The 22,521-nt window shown below is 38.2% G+C and overlaps 1 protein-coding gene and 1 pseudogene across 1 annotated transcript; both read right to left on the bottom strand.

Annotated features, from left to right (window-relative positions):
- Positions 1 to 983: 983 nt before the first annotated feature.
- Positions 984 to 2,314, bottom strand: LOC145725575 (uncharacterized; annotated as a pseudogene).
- Positions 2,315 to 14,033: 11,719 nt separating this feature from the next.
- On the bottom strand, positions 14,034 to 18,863 carry LOC145724725 (juvenile hormone epoxide hydrolase 1-like). The gene is made up of 6 exons (XM_081973137.1): positions 18,624 to 18,863; positions 18,379 to 18,571; positions 18,036 to 18,311; positions 14,636 to 14,890; positions 14,340 to 14,583; positions 14,034 to 14,287 (listed from the first exon to the last, which is right to left on the bottom strand). The coding sequence occupies exons 1-6, from the start codon at positions 18,837 to 18,839 to the stop codon at positions 14,053 to 14,055; spliced, it is 1,419 nt and encodes a 472-aa protein (XP_081829263.1). The 5' UTR covers positions 18,840 to 18,863; the 3' UTR covers positions 14,034 to 14,052.
- Positions 18,864 to 22,521: the final 3,658 nt, after the last annotated feature.

The raw sequence follows: 22,521 nt of genomic DNA, 5'->3' as shown, positions 1-22,521 counted from the left end.
ATTCCATGTCCGGTAAAACTTTCTGGATCAAGTTTTCGAAATTGTGTTGACGCTTATTACATTTTACATTTTCATTGGTACATTTTCCAGCCACATATCGCAAGTACAATCTCCCATCAGCAGTTTTAGGTCGTAAATTTATGTATTTTCGACATATTTCTACAGCATTGACTGTAGAGGCTTCTTCAATAATCGTGAAGCTTCTTGAAATAACCGCCTTTATTGTCTTGGACTTAGCTGATATCCAAAAAAGTTTATTCGTTGCATCGACAGGCATATGCGACCCATGATCGTTGGAACCTGTAAAAGGCTAAAAAAAACGTTTTATATGTAAATTGAAATCCAGGGATGGGCAGAGTCAACAATTCAATTGTTGACATGTCAACAATTAGGTTGAGGTCAATAAAAATAGTCGTGTCAACATAGTCAACAATTTCAACATTGTCAACAATTGTTTTATTGCTTTATTGGTTTTGTTATTTATAAAATCAAATCACAAAACTGAAGTGAAAGTAACTATACAAAACGGTTTAAACTAACTACAAAAAAAAACCAAACCAAGGCATAAGTATTTAATGCCATCTGTTGTCTATCCTTCACTTTATTTTGGTATGGTTTAGTTGATCAAGTTACATATTGTCACGTTTAAGGGGGTAGCGTAGGAAGAGAAACAAGACTGTAGCTCAAGTAGGTATGTCTTTTTTATTAGGCTAGGCAGTGAACACTGTCCAAGAGGGGGTGTGTGGGTGTGGGTGAATGTGCGTAAGGCCTTCTGATGTGCCGCCAAGCGGAACCCGCTCGATACGAGCAGGGTGCCCCTATGTCCGACACGCCCAAAGGATTTACTTAAGACACTGCAACAGGGTAACGAGCCGTCCGGGCACTAGAAAGTTCGGACTGTCGCTCGTGACCTCCCTCTGGGGATGACCCCAGAGTTCGGTGCCTTAGCCGAGCTACGGTGCATCTTTTATACTAGTCAGCGACCTCATTACGCTAACCTTGCTGACTGTGCTGGTTACTGGGTGTGCACCGTAACTACTAACACGGGTGTGACAATATTGGGTTGTGTATTTTTAGATGTTCTTCTACTCATTCTGTAGATTCATCATTAAATAGAAGTTCTTTAACAGTTCATTTAATTTTCTTTCTTGTAAATGCCGCTATTGCTTTTATGTGACTTAGAGTCTCTTTACGAACACCACCGTGTCTCTGCGGGAAGTAGAATGCGGTGTCCTCCTTTGAAAATTATGTTCTTTTCAAAGTCTGGTTCTTTGAACTCTTTAAGTACAAGGCTAACTTTATCTGCCAAATCTTTGTTCAAAATACTTTTTGCTAAAAGATTTCCCGTATGACTGCTACATGTACTATGCCATATAGCGTGTTTCATAAGGGATCCCATTTTTACCATAGAACTTGCATTGTCAGATACTACAGCATAACAGTCAACTCCGGATTTTTCTTTAACAATTGCTATAGATTTCAAATTTCAAAAAGGCATCAAGAAAAGCGCATTTTCCTTCGACAGTTTGTAGCATAGTGGTAGCAAGGTGGTACTCAGTTTTTTACGACCAGGAATTTTATCCTCATATGCTGGACGAATTATTCTAATAAATTCCGTGAAAATGGGTAAATCCACTATGGAGAACGGCAGATTACATCCAAATAATAATCTTGCTAGAGTTTTATCGATCTCGACCTCATCCTGATGTAGAACATCAAAGTACTTAGTTAATTTTTTACTTTTTAACTTTGGAGTGGCTCCAGAGGCCCTCCAGAGGCTATTGGTACTTGTAATCGAAAAGTTGTGCTTATTGTCATGTATGACCTAAGAAAAACAATAAAAATATCCTTACATTTTGTTTCCTTGATGCAGTCTTAGGAGTAGCTCCACTGTCACAATCTTTCACTCTAGATGTTGTACGAAAATTAAGTAAAGTCTCTTGATCCAGTTCAGCATCAAAATTTAAGCTACTATCAGCATCAATGTTATTAATTAACAAGTCACAGGTTTCACTCAGAGAATCTGTTGATTTATTATCACCTTCAATATTTTTTGTTATGCTGTAGGATGTAGATGGGACTAGTATCAAAGATCCATTGTCCATAACTTCGTATTCTTCTACCTCAATCTCCTAGTGAAAAGTGAAATTACATTAAATTAACTGCAAAAAGGCAACGAGCATAGTTTAGCTTTGGCAGTCTGTGACAATAATAAAACTAAGATTAGCACTTAGCATACCAACCAAAATGACAATAGTCCACCTACCTCAACTTTCTCTGAGGTCTTGTTTATGTTTGTTTTACTTCGGCACATCTTTCTAAAAAAGTCCAACAAATCACAAAACTACTGAATTTTTTGCCCTGTATTTTCTTCTGTCCTTAATTAAATCAAAACCTAATTTTTTGAAATTTTTATTTACTTTTCGGCCTCTAGAAGATTCACTAATTCACTAGTTTCAAGTTTAAGCAATGAAGCTTGGTTTGTTTACAAATGAAAACCTGCAGGCGAACTCTCTAACGAATAGCAAGAAAAATTAATTGCTATTATAGCAAACTCTTCTCTATCGTAAAACACGGCACTCTCTATGTTTCGATCGGCGAAGATCGGCACTTATCGTAGCTATTCGGGATGTGCAAAATAGAAAGACCAAATAAGGTCTTGCTATGATTTTATTGATTTTATCTCTTTTTGGGGCATGAAATTTTACATTCTTTTTTTGACGGTTTATCTTTCTTTTCCTTTGTCTTTTCCCTAGACGTAAAAGTGTGGTTAAAGTACCCATCTTAATAATAAATGTTGTGAGTTGTGCCCTATATAGGCTATATTGATTTATTGATTGTGTTTAGAATTTGTTTTTTTATTTACTAGTTTTTGTGTGGTTTTTGTTTTAGAGTTTGTGTTTAGTTTTGGTTAAGTTTGATCCGTACTGAATTTTATCAAAGTGAATAAACCGAGATAAACTTTTTCAAAATGGGTAAGTAGATAACATCACTTAAAATTATTAAATTAATATCACTTTACATTGCACTAACTCATTGCAGAGGACCAAACTAGACAAAGGGAATTTAAAACGTCTCCAGAACAATGGAAGATAATAGTAGGATATCTAGAAGAATATCCCATTCTATTAAAAAACAAATTTCAATCTTTAGATGGTGATTATGAGAAACACCAAAAATTGTGGAAAAACCTTGCAACCCACTTAAATTCAATGGGGCTGGGAATAAGAACTGTCTCCAAATGGCAAGCTGTAAGTCCAATATTTAATAAGGGAATAAAGAGTGATTTACCGAATATAAAATATAATTTTCTCCAGGCAGTTGGAAGATGGAAATCAAAAACTAAGGCCAAAGCCAGTGCCATAAGACTGGACTCTCAAAGAACTGGAGGAGGTCCAACTATTGCCCCACCTCTAAATACAACGGGGGAACGGTTAATGAACAAGTCCATCACCGGGGACATGAATAAAGAATTAGGCATTGTGAGTATTATATAGTATTTTTATATAAGAATGATTTAAAAAATTGCAATGTTTACATAAAAAATCAATATCTTAGTCAACATACAATATTTTGCCAATGGCCCCAGTAGCAGTAGTAGAAACCATAGATGAAGCTAGTGGCCTCATCAAAGGGTCTGATGAAATATTACCCTGGCACCTCTGACTCCAAAAGTAGCAAAAAGGGGTTCTGAGAAAAGTACAACAGGTGCTCCCCCAAGAAAAAAAATTCGAACTACTGGTGAAAAAACCAGAAGATTTGTAAATATGAATCGAATGCACGCAGAGCTCATGGAAAAATTGAGCAGTATTGATAAGAATGTGGGTACAATGGCAAGTGCCCTAGTACAAATGAGCAATGCCCTAACAGCCTATTGTCAACATAAAATGAAAGATTATTAGGTTACTACTTACTTAGTTATTATGTTTGTACAGCCCTAATTATTTATTTTTTTTGTGACTTTAGAATTTACCTTTTTTAGTTTTTGATCATTAATTGTTAGGGCTACTCAGCTTTTTTCTTTTATATTTTTTATGAAGATTACTGCTATAAAAGTAGTCTCATTAAGACTGAAATTGATGTGATGTCTTACTTAGATATACTCTTAATTAGTGAATAGAACCATTTAAGTGATGTTCCTGTTGTTGTTTTTCTGTGATGAGTTTAAAGTTTAATATTTTTAAGGTATTAGAAATGTTGAAGCTGGTTTATATTTATTTGTTAAAAACTAGTTATTAAAGATTGCTCAAATGTTATGACTCCATTTACTGATTTTTATTTCAATGCTATGGGTATGAAAAATTTATGAAAAATTAATTTTTGGTTTGTTTCATGTTTTTAATAATAAAAATGATGGATTTATATATTTTTCTGTTTATTTACACTTGAATAATATATGGTCTATAAACAAGTACTTATGTAATAAAATTAAAGCACTTAACAGTTATCAGTTAATGTTATATGAAATATTAATTAAAATTTTGGTGAATTAATTCCTTTCTTCTTTGTTGGGCCTGTCTTAGGTCATCTCTTGCAACTAAATCATTGTTTTGTAGTTGTTGGTCAACTTCTTCTGGAGGGATGATCTCAGCTTCCTCAAAAGGCAAATTTCCTCTAATGCACATGTTATGCAAAACACAAGTGGCATTTATGATTTGCCCTGCTTTATGGTGTTGATACTTCAATACTCTGTCTTTCAATATACAGCGAAACCTCATCTTTAAGACACCTACGAAAAAGTTTTTTATAATAGATACAAGGGTGTAATATATCATATTATTGATATCTTAGTTCTGTAGTGTAACAAGTCCAAAAATATCAAATTTTAGTTATTGAAGTCATGATGTTTCTAATATAACTTTCCACCAATTTCAATATTGTAAAAATTGTTAATTTGTACAGAAGATGTTAGGAATGGAAGTATAATAGTACAAAAAATACATTATTGTTATCATGTTTCAAATCTGTTTTTGTCATTTTCGACTTGTGTATTGAATATTTACTAGTATTGACAACTAGTAAATATTCATACCTATACATCTTTCCACACAATTCCTAGTTCTTGTTAGAGCCCGTGTGTACCGACCTTCAGGACTATCTTCTGGAGCACCTCTTATCGATTTCATGAGCCAAGGCTCCTGAGGATAACCACTATCTCCTAATAACCAACTAGTTCTGTCACCTGCCCTAAAACTCTGTTCCATATGGGTTTTGACTGCAGAGTTTCGCCAAATGAAAGCATCATGAGTAGCCCCTCCAAAATTGGTATTCACATTTAAAATTAACAAATCAGAGTCACAAATAATTTGTACATTTTTTTAGTAAAATCCTTTTCTGTTGAAATAAAGATGTTCATCATGGAATGGTTGCGTTATGGATATGTGGGTTCCATCAACACATCCTTAAACCCCAGGAAACTCAAATGCTCTCATGAAATTTAACTTTTTCTGTTCCTTCTCCTCAGGACTTGTCGGAAATTTCACCCATCGGGGGGCAATGATTTCAATTGCTTGACAAATTTCATTAAGTACCCTACTCATAGTTTGTTGGGCCAATGCAACATGTGCTTCATTCCCAACACTTCTTTGATAAGACCCTTGTGCAAAGAATCTAAGAGCGGCAAATTCTGGCTGGTATCGAAATCTTTGTGCTCCTTCTGCCCATATTTAAATTAGGTGTTAGCTCCTCAATGAGATTTCGGGTTAAATGTCTGCTTAGGCGATAATGCTTGCGAAACTCCGTTTCAGGAAACTCAAATGGGTTAGAATGGTCTCGTAGTGCTCTTCGTTCTACCCGCAATCCTTCCAGGATTTCTTCGCCTTCTACTTCCTCCACAAAATGCATAAACATTGGTAGAATGTTTATGTACAAGGAATAAACAAAAGTTTATGGTCTAACAAGGAAATAAGAAACAACTAGAAAAACAACAATAATGACAAAGAAACGCAAAACGATCTATTTTATAATATACTGTAAACTTTGAAATCCACCATCCACAATCAAATGGAACTAAAAATTTAAATATTTAAAATTTACCGGAATAAAACGAAACAAGTAAAATCCCTAGATTTATTACTAGAAATGAGTCAATGTTTTCAGGTCGGATAGGTTCCCATTTTCTGTTGCCGATGTCTACCGAATGTGATAGAAAACAGCTTAGAGAGTACCAACTGTTAATAGAAAGAAATTTTCTTTCTTGTCTATCACTATACGTTTTCTATTTCATGCATCGTTAGGGAGTTCGCCTTCTGATCAAAACATTCAAAACCTAACCTCAAATATTAATTTTTGATAATTGTTGACGAGTGTCGTCAACATTCAACATCATTCCAATTTCTGTGTCAACGCCCATCCCTGTGAAACAACACCGTGAACCTATAATGATTGATTTTATTGCACTAGTGCGGTAAAGCACCCTAAGAGTACAATAAAAAAATCATTATCGCACTAGTGACTATAAAATTCCTCATTACATAACTCAAAGTTATAGTTAAAAATTGATAATTTCTGTGTTAATCGTAGATAAAATATTTATCTACTCCTAGCATGGTAATCATTCATTACATAGCTCATTTTGAGTTACGTAATGAGCGATTTTACCGCACTAGTGCGATAATAATCGATTTTATCGCACTAGTGCGATAAAAAAACTTTAAATGAAAATTTCTGCTGTAATTGTTTATTGAATTTAAACATAACTTTGATAAAACCATGAACAGACCTATCTTAAATAATAACTATATTTTACTTTTTATAAATATTAAAAGTGAAATGATTACCTTAACCATCGTCCTATTATTATAGTAAGTCTTCTTCTTTTGGTATTAAGCCTATGCCTTGTTTTCTCCAGTTCCACCTCTCCGTTGTCCTACGATCCTGACGTTCAGCACTCTCTCCATCTCTTTGGTGGTCTGACGAGTGGTCTTCGTGTTCCCAGTCTACCGTTTCTTGCTATCTCGACTAGTCAGTGAATTTCCATCCTGGTTACGTGCTCATTACATACTCTTCTTCTTTGCTTTATCCATCTTACTAAATATCTCACAGAAAAGATCGATACAGCTAAATTTTTGGCTATTTTTAACGCCCTGTATCTCCGAAATACTTCAGCCGAATTTAATGAACCACTATGGAATTGAAATACCGTTTCTTCTAAAATCAGGACCGTCATTCATTTTGCCTCAAAAGTGATGTCTTCACAGATATCATCATCATCATCATCATCAGCCTATACCTACTGTCCACTACTGGACTAAAAGCCACTCTCATTCTTTGCCATTCCCTCCGGTCCTGTGCCATCAGCATCCAGTTTCCAGCGAGGATCCCTATGTCGTCATTCTATCGGGCTGGTAAGCGTCCTCTGTTTTTGCATGCTTCCACCCTTGGTCCCCATTGTAATATTTTTTTTGTCCATCGGCCATCGGTTACTCTGGTCACATGACACGCTCAGTTCCACTTCATACGCAGAATGGTCTCGACAGCATCTCTTACTCTTGTGTTGCGTCTGATGGTTCCATTTGGGATTCTATCTCGGAAGGTTAGCCCCAGCATTGATCTCTTCATTTTACGTTGCATGAGTTGTATTTTCTTAATGTTGTTTTCGATCATTGTTAATGTCTCTGAACCGTAAAAAAAACAACTTGGAAGGCCTTTGTTGACTGAAGCAAGTTATTCGATTTGGTAAATTATGACTTGCTCATGGAAAAGCTGGAGTTCTATGGCCTTGCTCCATCTGCTTGTAGATGGTTTTTAAGCTATCTGTGCCACCGAATGTAGATTGTAGGGCTGTTTGAGGCAAAGTCAATTGTGATGGTGGTGAATCCAGGGATGCCCGAGAGTAACATTCTCGGACCCTTAAGGCCGAGTCAGAGTTTCGTAACGGCATGAGGTAAGAGGTAACAGTAAACAGTAAGGAAACTAAAGAGTCACACATCCATTCATAGACTTCTGTAAGAGGTAAGCAGTACGAAGTACAGAAAACTATGAATGGATGTATGCATTTGCACCAACCTTTTATGAGATGTTTAAGAGAAGGAAAAAATGAGGAAAAGTAACTTTACCGCACTCAGTGTGGAAAAGTACTCTTTCCACACACGAGTAGGAGAAAAATTAAACAGTTGATATGTCATACATCCATTCATTACTGGTTCTGTACCTCGTACTGTTTACAGAAATCTATGAATAGATGTGTGACATGTCGACTGTTTAGTTTCCTTATTGTTTACTGTTACCTATTACCTCATACCGCTACGGAACTCTGAACCGGCCTTAAGGGTCCGAGAATGTTACTCTCGGGCACACCTGGATTCACCACCATCACAATTGACTTTGCTCCAAACAGCTCTACAATCTACATGCGATTACACAAATAGCTTGAAAACCTACAAGCAGATGGAGCAAGGCCATAAAACTCCAGCTTGGCCAGAAGCAAGTCATGATTTACCAAATCGAATGTCTTACTAGTAGTATAACACAATACATGACACAAGAGACCGGTCTGTTCTCAGAACAATGTCGTAGCAGTGCTATGTCCCGCTCTAAAACCTGACTGAATAGCAGGTAAAATAAACTGATCACGGAAAAGATCGATAGACAAATATTTTAGCTCAGAGGGAAGAATATTCGGTCCATTAGTAACTCGCTTTATTGTCTAAAACATACAGAGGGCGCGAAGGGCGAATGCTTAGTGGGGATGAATAGAACCCTAGACCTAAGTCGGAGGGCGTGCACCGGACCGACTAAGTCTCTTTGTTACTAGCAAAAGGAGATAAGCTGGTACGACTGCTTTTGCAACACACCCATACTATTTCCTTTGCTAGGCTGATTTCCGAGTGTGGCACTTGGTCGCAATGGTCGCCTAATGCTCCACTTTTGTTGCACAAGAAGCGTACTCAGACTAACCCAGAGATGGAAAGAGGACCCCAGATTTCGGTGATTTAGTCGAGTTACGGTGCATCTTTTATACTCTCCAGCGTCCTGGATTATGTTAACCTTGCTGACAATGCTGGTTACTGGGTGTGCACCGTAACTACTATCAGGGGTGTGACAATATTTCGGGACATATGATTGGAGTTTTCCTCGGAGTTTTTCAATTTTCGGTGTACAAAAGAAAGTTTATCTGTAAAATCAGTGACGTACATTAAAGGTTAATAAACATCTTTTATTTTTTGTTGTATAAGAGTGGCAACAAATATAATAAAAAAGCTCTCAATGTAGTCTTAATTATGATAGCATAGCGGTATTATTAACTTCCGTATTATCGTTGTAATGGCTTTTAGTTGACATGGTCTTAAAACGGTTTGTCTACGTTTGTAAGTCCACTTACACTTTGTGTCGGCCTTCCTCAAACCCTCACTACTTTGAGCTGTTCTTCTAAGCACGCTGCCCACCAAGACACGAATGAAATCTTAAGAAATAGCTTATCATTCTTTCCTAATCGCATCCACCCTTTCATTCAAAACTTGAAATTCTTGCTCTCTTTGATTTAGTTTCAGTTTTGATCTACTCCATACATGCTCAATTACGTTCACATTCGGCGAGCTATCATGCCCATTCAATCCATCAATGTTATTCTCTCTCAGAACTTCTTGGTCAATACGTGCCCTGAGGGGACGCGCATTATTGTCTACTACGATAAATTAATTTCCGAAGTTCTGAGCAATGGAAATCACAACCTCATTTAGACACAAATCACGATACCTAACTGCATTCATCGTAAACCACGAATCATCAGTCTCATCACTCGTCCGCACACAGTCACCTCTACCTCCATATGGCACTCTAGCTTCCATATTTTCCTCAGAAAATCGTTCGTTCCTTCTCACCAAAATACGTCCATTCAGTCCATACAAAGCAAATCGACATTCAACACTGAACATTCATCCACTCCATTCAGCTAGTCCCCAGTTCAGTTGGTCTTCTGCCCAAATTACACACTAGCATGGTAATATTTATTTACATTACTAGTGTGGTATGAGCATTTTTATAGTCATGATTGGGAATCATTGCGACGACGAGATCGTAGATCAAGTTGTGGTGATCACACGAGTCCATTAATTTGCCATACCACACGAGTATTGTACAATAGTTATTTACATTACTAGTGGGGTATGAGCATTTTTATAGTCACGAGTGGGAGTGTTGCCACGACGAGGTCGTAGACCGAGTTGTGGTGATCACACGAGTACGTTAATTTGCCATACCCCACGGGTGATGTACAACATTTTATCTACGACCATCAGAAGCAGCGTAAAGTAAGAAAAAAATTCATATTTTGTGCAATGTGAACTATTTAGGAACGTCTCGTATATGCTTGCTACGGGTAGTTATTTGTTACCCTTAAATTTTGTCATCTACGCTGTACTGTTTTGGTGTTGTTGCCATGGTGGCCATTTGTTTCCACATATCACTTAAGCGACAATTTAACAGTGTCAGTCACAAATTTTTAAAAGTGCATTTCGTTATGAACATGTCTGAAGAACTTCCGTCAGATATTGAAGAAGCTGCCGCAAACGTGGTATCTGGCTTGTTGCCTGCCAAGTCAAAGGAGAAATATGAAAAAATGTATCAACGTTTTGTCACCTGGTGCGAGACCAAGAACATAAAGAGTCCTTTTCAAGAAAAAATGTTACTCGTGTACTTTGAAACCTTTCTTCTCTTCTTCTTGAAAACTCTCCCACTCGTGACTATAAAAATGCTCATACCCCACTAGTAATGTAAATAACTATTGTACAATACTCGTGTGGTATGGCAAATTAATGGACTCGTGTGATCACCACAACTTGATCTACGATCTCGTCGTCGCAATGATTCCCAATCATGACTATAAAAATGCTCATACCACACTAGTAATGTAAATAAATATTACCATGCTAGTGTGTAATTTGGGCAGAAGACCAACTGAACTGGGGACTAGCTGAATGGAGTGGATGAATGTTCAGTGTTGAATGTCGATTTGCTTTGTATGGACTGAATGGACGTATTTTGGTGAGAAGGAACGAACGATTTTCTGAGGAAAATATGGAAGCTAGAGTGCCATATGGAGGTAGAGGTGACTGTGTGCGGACGAGTGATGAGACTGATTTCGTGGTTTACGATGAATGCAGTTAGGTATCGTGATTTGTGTCTAAATGAGGTTGTGATTTCCATTGCTCAGAACTTCGGAAATTAATTTATCGTAGTAGACAATAATGCGCGTCCCCTCAGGGCACGTATTGACCAAGAAGTTCTGAGAGAGAATAACATTGATGGATTGAATGGGCATGATAGCTCGCCGAATGTGAACGTAATTGAGCATGTATGGAGTAGATCAAAACTGAAACTAAATCAAAGAGAGCAAGAATTTCAAGTTTTGAATGAATGGGTGGATGCGATTAGGAAAGAATGATAAGCTATTCCTTAAGATTTCATTCGTGTCTTGGTGGGCAGCGTGCTTAGAAGAACAGCTCAAAGTAGTGAGGGTTTGAGGAAGGCCGACACAAAGTGTAAGTGGACTTACAAACGTAGACAAACCGTTTTAAGACCATGGCAACTAAAAGCCATTACAACGATAGTACGGAAGTTAATAATACCGCTATGCTAGCATAATTAAGACTACATTGAGAGCTTTTTTATTATATTTGTTGCCACTCTTATACAACAAAAAATAAAAGAAGTTTATTAACCTTTAATGTACGTCACTGATTTTACAGATAAACTTTCTTTTGTACACCGAAAATTGAAAAACTCCGAGGAAAACTCCAATCATATGTCCCGAAATATTGTCACACCCCTGATAGTAGTTACGGTGCACACCCAGTAACCAGCATTGTCAGCAAGGTTAACATAATCCAGGACGCTGGAGAGTATAAAAGATGCACCGTAACTCGACTAAATCACCGAAATCTGGGGTCCTCTTTCCATCTCTGGGTTAGTCTGAGTACGCTTCTTGTGCAACAAAAGTGGAGCATTAGGCGACCATTGCGACCAAGTGCCACACTCGGAAATCAGCCTAGCAAAGGAAATAGTATGGGTGTGTTGCAAAAGCAGTCGTACCAGCTTATCTCCTTTTGCTAGTAACAAAGAGACTTAGTCGGTCCGGTGCACGCCCTCCGACTTAGGTCTAGGGTTCTATTCATCCCCACTAAGCATTCGCCCTTCGCGCCCTCTGTATGTTTTAGACAATAAAGCGAGTTACTAATGGACCGAATATTCTTCCCTCTGAGCTAAAATATTTGTCTATCGATCTTTTCCGTGATCAGTTTATTTTACCTGCTATTCAGTCAGGTTTTAGAGCGGGACATAGCACTGCTACGACATTGTTCTGAGAACAGACAGGTCTCTTGTGTCATGTATTGTGTTATACTACTAGTAAGACATTCGATTTGGTAAATCATGACTTGCTTCTGGCCAAGCTGGAGTTTTATGGCCTTGCTCCATCTGCTTGTAGGTTTTCAAGCTATTTGTGTAACCGCATGTAGATTGTAGAGCTGTTTGGAGCAAAGTCAATTGTGATGGTGGTGAATCCAGGTGTGCCCGAGAGTAACATTCTCGGACCCTTAAGGCCGGTTCAGAGTTCCGTAGCGGTATGAGGTAATAGGTAACAGTAAACAACAAGGAAACTAAACAGACGACATGTCACACATCTATTCATAGATTTCTGTAAGCAGTACGAGGTACAGAACCAGTAATGAATGGGTGTATGACATATCAACTGTTTAATTTTTTTCCTACTCGTGTGTGGAAAGAGTACTTTTCCACACTGAGTGCGGTAAAGTTACTTTTCCTCATTTTTTTCTTCTCTTAAACATCTCATAAAAGGTTGGTGCAAATGCATACATCCATTCATAGTTTTCTGTACTTCGTACTGCTTACCTCTTACAGAAGTCTATGAATGGATGTGTGACTCTTTAGTTTCCTTACTGTTTACTGTTAGCTCTTACCTCATGCCGTTACAAAACTCTTACTCGGCCTTAAGGGTCCGAGAATGTTACTCTCGGGCATCCCTGGATTCACCACCATCACAATTGACTTTGCCTCAAACAGCTCTACAATCTACATGCGGTTGCACAGATAGCTTGAAAACCATCTACAAGCAGATGGAGCAAGGCCATAGAACTCCAGCTTTTCCAGGAGCAAGTCATAATTTACCAAATCGAATGACTTGCTTCAGCCAACAAAGGCCTTCCAAGTTTTTTTTTTACGGTTCAGAGACATTAACAATGATCGAAAACAACATTAAGAAAATACAAGTCATGCAACGTAAAATGAAGAGATCAATGCTGGGACTAACCTTCCGAGATAGAATCCCAAATGGAACCATCAGACGCAACACAAGAGTAAGAGATGCTGTCGAGACCATTCTGCGTATGAAGTGGAAGTGAGCGTTGTCATGTGGCCAGAGTAACCGATGGCCGATGGACAAAAAAAATATTACAATGGGGACCAAGGGTGGAAGCATGCAAAAACAGAGGACGCTTACCAGCCCGATAGAATGACGACATAGGGATCCTCGCTGGAAACTGGATGCTGATGGCACAGGACCGGAGGGAATGGCAAAGTATGAGAGTGGCTTTTAGTCCAGTAGTGGACAGTTGGTATAGGCTGATGATGATATCTGTGAAGACATCACTTTTGAGGCAAAATGAATGACGGTCCTGATTTTAGAAGAAACGGTATTTCAATTCCATAGTGGTTCATTAAATTCGGCTGAGGTATTTCGGAGATACAGGGCGTTAAAAATAGCCAAAAATTTAGCTGTATCGATCTTTTCCGTGAGATATTTAGTAAGATGGATAAAGCAAAGAAGAAGAGTATGTAATGAGCACGTAACCAGGATGGAAATTCACTGACTAGTCGAGATAGCAAGAAACGGTAGACTGGGAACACGAAGACCACTCGGCAGACCACCAAAGAGATGGAGAGAGTGCTGAACGTCAGGATCGCAGGACAACGGAGAGGTGGAACTGGAGAGAACAAGCCATAGGCTTAATACCAAAAGAAGAAGACTTACTATAATAATAGGAAGATGGTTAAGGTAATTAACAAATCTTTTCAGAAACTGTTTAACAAACTTTCTTACAAACAACAGGTATTCGATGTTTCTTTAAGTGCTAAACTGTACGACTGGAAAATTTTAATCGCTTTTAGCAGGTCCTGGGCGACTAGTTGCGGTTCTTGAAACGCGGCAAAATGGCCAGTATGTCTATCGGTTAGATGCAACAGTTTAGGAAAAATTTCTTTTAAAACACCGTCGGCCATGTAAAGATCGTACTTTGATCTTAATATCACAGTGGGTACTTTGACAGGGATCCTGAAGATTAAACAAATCCGAGACTGACGTTAACTAACTCTAATATTTTTACCTTAATATTGTAAATGTGTCACTCCATAAAGTTTTACTAAATGTTTCATAGTAAATCCGAAAAGCACTGGTAGCACTTCCAGTTATCCAATAGTACATCAAATTGTCTATTAAACTAGTGCAAGTGAACACAGTCTGCAGATTTCCCTGTTCGTACTTTGATATCCAGGTAAAATTAGCTCCCGTAATAAACTTTTCCACGTGGTAAGCTGCCAAACCTAAAGGAGAATCATCCAGCGCCGGACCTGCAATCACAACTTACATACAATTATCCAGTCTCTGAAATAAATATCTGACCAATTGAATCCGGTTTAGTAGATTGGAGATGCAAATAGCCGCTTTCCTGAAAAATAAACCTGCCCTTTTCCGTGAGCGGATACACTCTGTCGTAATGCTCCAGTTTAAGAAACCGAGAGGGCCAAATCCACCCTAAAGTTTGTTTAATGTAGCTTTGTGATGTGTAAACTAGTGGAAAATTGGTGTGAAATCCCAAAACCGATTCTGGATAAAGCACGCTTAGAATGTGCAAAGTTATGGATCCTAGGTCTCCACCTGAAATACAGTTTGAAATCTAATTTAACAAGTCTATATTAATCTAATACAAAAATAATTAAGGTTTCTTTAGACTTATTGGAAAACTTTAGTGAAATTTACAGTGTGTCGAAAATATAGACATTTGTACAATTATGATTCAACTGGGGGTGTTCCATGATATTTATTATTTCGTATAAACACGTATTTTGTTTTATTTTCAAAATACTCACTCTAATAAAAATAGTAATAAAAAACTGTTTTGTTTAGAAATCTTGTCAGTATGACGTACCAGCCTTTTTAACATAACGGCAGACACTCTGTTCACTTTTCGGGTCGCCATTATCAATTTTATTGCAAAACTAGTGTATTTGTATCCTGCTTAAACAAATTTTATTTTAACAGTACGGCAATACAATATTTTTAATGACGTAAAACCTAAACCTAACCTCAATAGGCACGTCAACGTCACAAAAAGTCAAAATAAAAGTTGAAGCTTGAAGATTGAAGAAATTGAGCCTTGGCCTCCTCTATCTTCCGCCTCCAACACTGTCGATCCAACGCCGCTCTCCTCCTGGTTCTGACACCTATCAAGTTCTGCGCGTCTTATGTCACTCCATCCTCCCATCTTTTCCGTGGTCTCCCTTTCGGTCTTCTGCCCTACATCCTACTATTGAGGGCCCTTTTTGGTAGCCTGTTATCCGGCATTCTTACTACGTGGCCTGCCCATCGTAGCCTCTGTAGTCTGACGAATTCTGAGAAAAGTTGGTAGAGATCATGATTATATATTCTTCTCCATATCTCATTTTCATTTAGTGGCCCGAAGATCCGTCTTAGTATTCTTCTTTCAAACACCTCCAGTTTGTTCTGTGAGTTCTTTGTCATGACCCATGTCTCGCATCCATAGCATAGTATCGGCCTGATGATGATTTTGTATATCCTGATTTTTGATTTTCTGTGTATGATTTTGGAGCGGAATATACGGGACAGAGCGAAGTAGGCTTTGTTTGCCGACATTATTCGATGTTGTATCTCCGATTCCTCTGATCCTCTCGTGTTGAGTTCAACACCTAGATATGTAAAGCTCTGGACAGCATCCACGTTATCCTCTACTCTGGGCATGGTTTTCGTTTCCTCTTGTTCTTGCCTGGGTTAGTGTTTTTGTCTTTTGTGTATTTATATCTGGTACAGTCGGTCTCTGTTAATGAAATCGTATGCTTGTTTAAAGTCAACGAAAATATTGTACACGTCTATGTCGTGTTCCCGGACTTGTTCAGGTGGTTTTGTTTCACCGTAAAAAGCTCAGTTGTGGACTGTCCTTGCCTGAAGCTTGTTTGGTATTGGCCGATAATCTCTTTGGTAATGGGTTGAATGCGTTGATTGAGTATATGTGTGAAAATTTTGTAAGCCGAACACAGTAGTGTTATGGCACGGTAATTTCCACATGTTAATTTGTCCCCTTTTTTGTAAATTGGGCAGATAATTCCTGTTTTCCATTTGCTAGGAATGCGTTTCTCGTCCCATATCTTGGTGATCAGTGCATACATTTGTGTTGTTAGGTATTCGCCTCCTAGTTTGTATAATTCTGCCGGGAGTTTGTCGATTCCTGGTGCCTTGTTGTTCTTTTGTTTCCTCTCCTCCGTCCCGGTGCTGCATGTTACAGGGGTGACCATATTCCTGTGTTCCTAACAGGGATTGGAAATAGTCTTTCCATATCGTTTTTATTTCTTGTGGGTCACTTGTTATCTGCCCTTCTGCGTGCCTGCACAATATTGTCCGGGGTTTATATCCTTCTTCTCTCAGATTACGTAGATGTTTGTATGCTGCCCTTAGATCGTTATTTTGAAAGCCATTCTCCATTTCCTGAGTTCTGTCATTTTTCTTTTTCGATTGCGGCATATTTTGTCAGTCTTTCGCCTAGCACCCTTGTTTGTCGATGTTTCTTGATATTCGGCATCTGAATTTTATTTGTACTAATAGGTGATCCGATCCGCAGCATGCCCCTCTTCGACTCTTAACATCTAAAATACTTGTTGCTGCTCTTTTATCTACCAGTACGTGGTCGATTTGGTTTGCGACAGCTCCGCCAGGCATGATCCATGTCGCTTTGTGTATGTTTTTGTGTGCGAAGAATGTTGAGCTGATAATAATGTTTTTTCTACTAGCAAAATTAATAAGAAATTCTCCATTTTCGTTAGTATTTCGTTTCGTTTTCGTTCGAGTGTCTATTGTTCCCGATAAGTGCTTTTCTTTGCCTATTTGCGCGTTCATATCACCCACTATAATTTTGATATCATTTCTGGGGCAGTTTTCATATACTTCATCAAGCTGATCGTAAAATTCTTTTTATATGTCCACGTCGTGTTCTTCCGTTGGGCTATGGGCATTGATGGTTGAGAGGTTACAAAATTTTGATTTTAGTCTTAGCTTACATATTCTCTCGTTTACTGCTTCGAAGTCTAAGATGTTATGTTTGATTTTGTTATCCACAATAAAGGCTACTCCAAATTCTTTGTGTCCATTTTCTTTCCCACTGTACAGAATTGTGTGTGTTCTTGTGTCTCTTATTCCTTTTCCTAGCCACTTGGTTTCTTGTATTGCCGTCACCGCTATCTTGTATTTTTTGAGTTCGTTAAGTAGCGATGCCTGGGCTCCCGGTCTGATTAACGTCAAGACATTCCATGTTCCGAAAGAGTAAGAAGAAGTAATGAAGATTATCTATAACATCGCTTATATTTTAAACCAATCATTTTTAACCAAACTTAACTTAAGGGTGTGTAAGTATTTTCAAAGTGCTATTGTATTTGAAATTTTGGAGATATGCACTTTTTTGAATCAAAGTTGTTAGTACGCCCTCTTGTGGACATTTTTGAAAATATTTTCTAGCGATTTTTTAAACCCCTTTTTATGACAAAAGTTTATTTTCCCCAACCTCTACAATTAACCGTTTAGTCAAAATCCGAGTACCACTTTTATTTGGACGCCCTATACGATGCACATTTCTGCGGTGGTGACTATCATAATTACGGTAGATTTGCGATATATTTAGTTAATTTCTAGAATCAATTTTTCAAATTTCTTTTAACATCAATGTTTGGAACACCCTGTATAGTTTAAGACAAGTAAAACCTATGAAATATGGTGAAAATGGGAGTGGCAATCGTACCTTGAATATAAAATTGATGATGTCCAAGCCGTGTCATCAGTTTTTTGAAAATAATAGCAGCTTGCACTAATCCGAATCCAGGTTTTCCGGGTTTTTCGGAAAATCCAAAACCTGGAAGACTTGGAGCGATAAGTTCCAGATTAAATTGTTTGTTGGCTTCTAATATTTCGATTAACTCGTAAAATTCTCTTACGGAACCTGGCCAGCCGTGCACTAGCAAAATTGGAGTGGTTTTCGACAGTTTCGGTTTCACGTGAACATAGTGTATATCCAATCCTGTCAAAAAACAAATGATAATCAACTTTTCAAAATAATTAAAATTCTGCTTCAAAAAGTGCCTTACCTTGTATGTTAACCAAAAATTGAGGATATCTATTCAAAAAGTTTTGCCGTTCTGTCCAGTTATACCTGGTATGCCAAAAATCGACTATTTCGTTCAATACAAGTTGATTAGTCCCATATTTATTGGCCGAATTCTCAAAGTAGGGGGCTAGAATTCTTGAATGTTTCAGTCTATAGTTCAGATCTTCGATTATCTAAAAATTAATAAATGCTTAACAGTTTTGGTTAATTTAAACATAGATTTACCTCTTTGGTTACGTTAATTTTAAACTCCCGAATGTCAGGTTGAGCTAAACTTCGATTAGTATTACCCCACCAAGCGTCATGATTGACGTCCGGAAGACTTGGGGGTGCTAATATGACATAGAAACTGGAAAGTAAACTACTTAAAATAACGCCGATAACCAACAAACAACATTGTAAAGCAAACATTGTACCCGTTTTAATTAAACAACTAAACATTAGGCATACAATATATGTTTCGAACTTGACGTCACTTAAAAGTAAACTAGTGTAAGGTTATAAAAAACTTAAATTACCTTTTTAAACTAATTAATGAATTAAAAAAAGATTGGTAATTGCTCGAAATGAATACAGCACTCATTAAGAATGTTTAAACGTGAAAAAAATACCGTGTTTAAATTATTTCACACCTACTTATACAGAGTGTTCCACGTCAAAAGTAAGTATAAGTAAAACTAAAAATTTGGCAACGTAGGAAAGTCATTTCAGCTAAAATATATTCAATGTTATGACACATTTTTATATTATTATACTTTTGTGAATACTCCTGACGATTTTATTATGTATGTGACATGTATCATAGCCTATTTCTGTATTCAATGATTTTCAAAATATTGACGTTCCTATATTTTTTTAACTTTGACACCTGTAAAACTTTGCAATATTACGCTGCAATAGATCAAAACAAATCTGTTTAGGAACAATGGCACTCTTTTCAAACGTCAAGGTCTTGAAAACTATTGGATATACAGGTGAGGTAAAAAAATCATCCATAAGAAAACCGTGTAACTGACAGAAACATTAATAATAGCATAAGCGAGACAAAGACAGAAAACCTAATACAGCTAAAACTTCGGAACAATGTTGCTAGAAGCTTATCTGATTTCATCCTCTCGATTCATTACATATTTATATTATAATAACGAATATTCTCCGTTACATAATTTTGTTGTTGGCCTATTGGAACATTTATTTCGATGAATGAGTCTTTGCTGTTTGGTTTGGTTTCTGCATGTATTTTCGGATAAAATGACTGACGTTTTACAATAAGTTTGGCAAAACCAAAATTTTGCGTTATTTACACAGAAATAAGACTAATAAGAGTGCTAAGAAGTGGCCAGCTCAGCTTAATGTAGGGAAGGAAAGTATAGTTTCTGTAGAGAAAGATGTCATATTGTAACATAGAAATTACACTATGTTCCGTTACCAAATATTGCCTCGGTCTCCCCCAGTATAATGTCTGTGTAAGCAAGATCGGCGAATTGAGGTCATGATATTGGTATACAGCACCAAAAGCACGTACAAATCAACCACACAAACCAGGCCAAGAATCAGGAATTACCTTGCTGGAATTCCTGATACTACCAAACAGCTGATCCAGGAAAGAAGACGAGCCAAAAGAACAGCTATCAGGACAAACAATCTCGGATACAGAAACCTCCTGAATCAACTCAACAGGAGAGTGACGGCAGCCCTGCAAGAACATCGAGACAAGCAGTGGCAAGAACATCTGGAAACTCTAGACCCGCAGCGTCTGGAAAACCTGCAGAGCTCTCAAAATAAAGAGAAAGCCAATACCACCTCTGCAGGGAGAACCCTGAAACAAGACAAGGCAGAAACATTCGCCGACAGTTTCGAGAACATGACACCGATCACCTCAAAGCTGAATATTGGGAAACCGAAGGCGAGAGAAGAGCCAGGTATCAACAGGCAGCCGGACAACATACCAATTCGGCATACCTCACCCGAAGAACTCCGAGACATCACACGGAGTCTCAAACCCAGAAAGGCACCAGGATGTGCTGGAATGGAAACATTCCACTGAGAAAACTGCCAAGACAACAACTAGCCGCCCTGACCAACATCATCAACGCATCACTGCGATGGAAAATGGCAGATGTGATTTTGTTTCGAAAACAAGGAAAAGATCACCTATTTCCCCAAAATTACAGACCAATCAGCTTAATTCCATTAATATCATCCTGAAGAGGCTCAAAGAAACCGCAGAAGAACTCCACATCATGAGCAGTTTGGATTCAGACATGGACAGTCGACAGAACAACAGATCCACCGAATGGTTGAATTCATCGCAAGTGGATTCAATCACAAGGAAGCAACCGGAGCTTGCTGGACGTATCAAAAGCCTTTGATCGCGTTTGGCACAAAGGACTGCTCATCAAGATGCTGGATGCCGGATTCCCAATCAGCCAAGTAAAGATAGTGAGATCTTTCCTGACTGCGCGAAAATTCAGAGTGGAGACTGAAGAAGTCTGCTCGACATACAGGGAGATGGAAGCAGAGGTACCGCAGGGGGCAGTCCTCTCACCGTTCCTGTACAACATATACACAAGCGACATACCGCGCGCAGCAGGATGTAACCTGGCGCTATACGCAGACGACACTACGCTACTGGCCAAATCCAGGAACGTCAGGCTACTCACTCGAAGACTCCAAGGCGAACTGGAGAAAAAAAATGGTGCACGAAATGGAAAATCCAACTGAACGCCGCCAAGACACAAGCTATACTATTTAGCAAGCGGCGCAAACTCAGACCGGAAACCAACCTCCGAGTTCAAGATGAAGATGAAGATGGAGTAACAACGTGACATACCTCGGCGTAGAACTAGACAAAACACATGGAAGTGTCAATTCGAAAAAGCCCGGGCGAAAGCAAAGCTTGCAGCGAAGACCCACTTGAAACGCCTTCAAGCAGTGGAAAACATAGCGCTAAGATCAGCCATAGACGCCCCGTGGTATGTCAGAAACGACACCATCACCAGAGATCTCCAATACAAAACAGCGATAGAGAAGATCAAAGAACATGCACACAAGTTCTTTGGCAAGATGGCGGAACACCAGAATCCACTCATAAGGAACGCCATCGACTATGACCCAGGAATGGAAGCCCCCCATAAACGGCCAGTTGCTGGACGATAGATGACAGCACTGAACACTCGATTATGACCTCACCCGGATTTGACAACACCCGATCATGACTTTAACTTCATTTTTGGAGTAAGTTATTACTAATGTTTTCTGTTTTTATGTTTCAGGTAACAGCCATGACCAATCCAGCCAAGATGAAGAAGACCACCCGACCCACCAACGACTTTCCCCCCAGGTGGCGAGAATTTATTATCAAAACTTGGGTAAAAATCAAAAGTGCCACACCCGAGTATCAGCCCTAGCAAAGGAAATAGTGTGGGCGTGCAGCAAGAGTTGCCGCACGTAATTACCTACCTTTGCTAGAACCATAACGTCTTTACCGGCCCGGTGAATGCCCTCGGACACGAGTCTAGGGTTCATTCATCCCCAATAAAGCGTTTGCCCTCCGTGAACCTCCCATCAACTCTGACCATCATCCCACATCATGCTCTTCGCCATCTTGGCGATCTGGGGGTAAGATTACTGTACCTACTGACTTAACTTTTCAAATAAAGTGGGTTACTTGTGGGAACCTGAGTATTCTTCCTTCTGGGCTACTCCTTAACGCGACAATATTTTGTATCTTTTTATAAATATTTGTACAACTTTAATGTATGATCTCAAACAGAAATATTTATTTTTGTTGATTGCTTGCTACTAAATGTATGGGTTTGAAAAAGTATAAACTTTGGGACACTCTGGAACTACGTACTTAAATCATATTTCTTATCACTCAATTGTTATTCTAATTGATTTAAAGGAAAGATTTCAGAAATTATCCGAAAAACGCACAAATTTAACAATAAAAAACATTTTAAAACGGTATTACACGAAAAACTTATTAATATTGTCAATTGGAAGCAACATTGAAGTTTGCAATTATTTCTTCTTCCATTCTCTATGTAATACAGTAGCAATCTGATTTAAGGTTTTGGTTGCTTTTCAATCAAATTAGTGATCCATTTTAATCAAATTA

This window comes from Ips typographus, linkage group LG2, assembly GCF_016097725.1.
Source record: "Ips typographus isolate SLU linkage group LG2, UJ_Ityp_2.0, whole genome shotgun sequence".
NCBI classification, from domain to species: Eukaryota; Metazoa; Arthropoda; class Insecta; order Coleoptera; family Curculionidae; genus Ips; species Ips typographus.
The sequence above is the reverse complement of the archived record's forward strand: the minus strand, read 5'-3'. Positions and strand labels throughout refer to the sequence as shown.

What these genes read in the sequence shown, in the direction of transcription:
- LOC145724725 (XM_081973137.1), bottom strand. Translation starts at nt 18,839, where the DNA reads ATGTTTAGTTGTTTAATTAAAACGGGTACAATGTTTGCTTTACAATGT. An exon ending in TACTAAACCGGATTCAATTG is followed by an intron (nt 14,584 to 14,635) that starts GTCAGATATTTA and finishes TTGTGATTGCAG; the next exon opens with GTCCGGCGCTGGATGATTCT. An exon ending in GACACATTTACAATATTAAG is followed by an intron (nt 14,288 to 14,339) that starts GTAAAAATATTA and finishes TTTAATCTTCAG; the next exon opens with GATCCCTGTCAAAGTACCCA.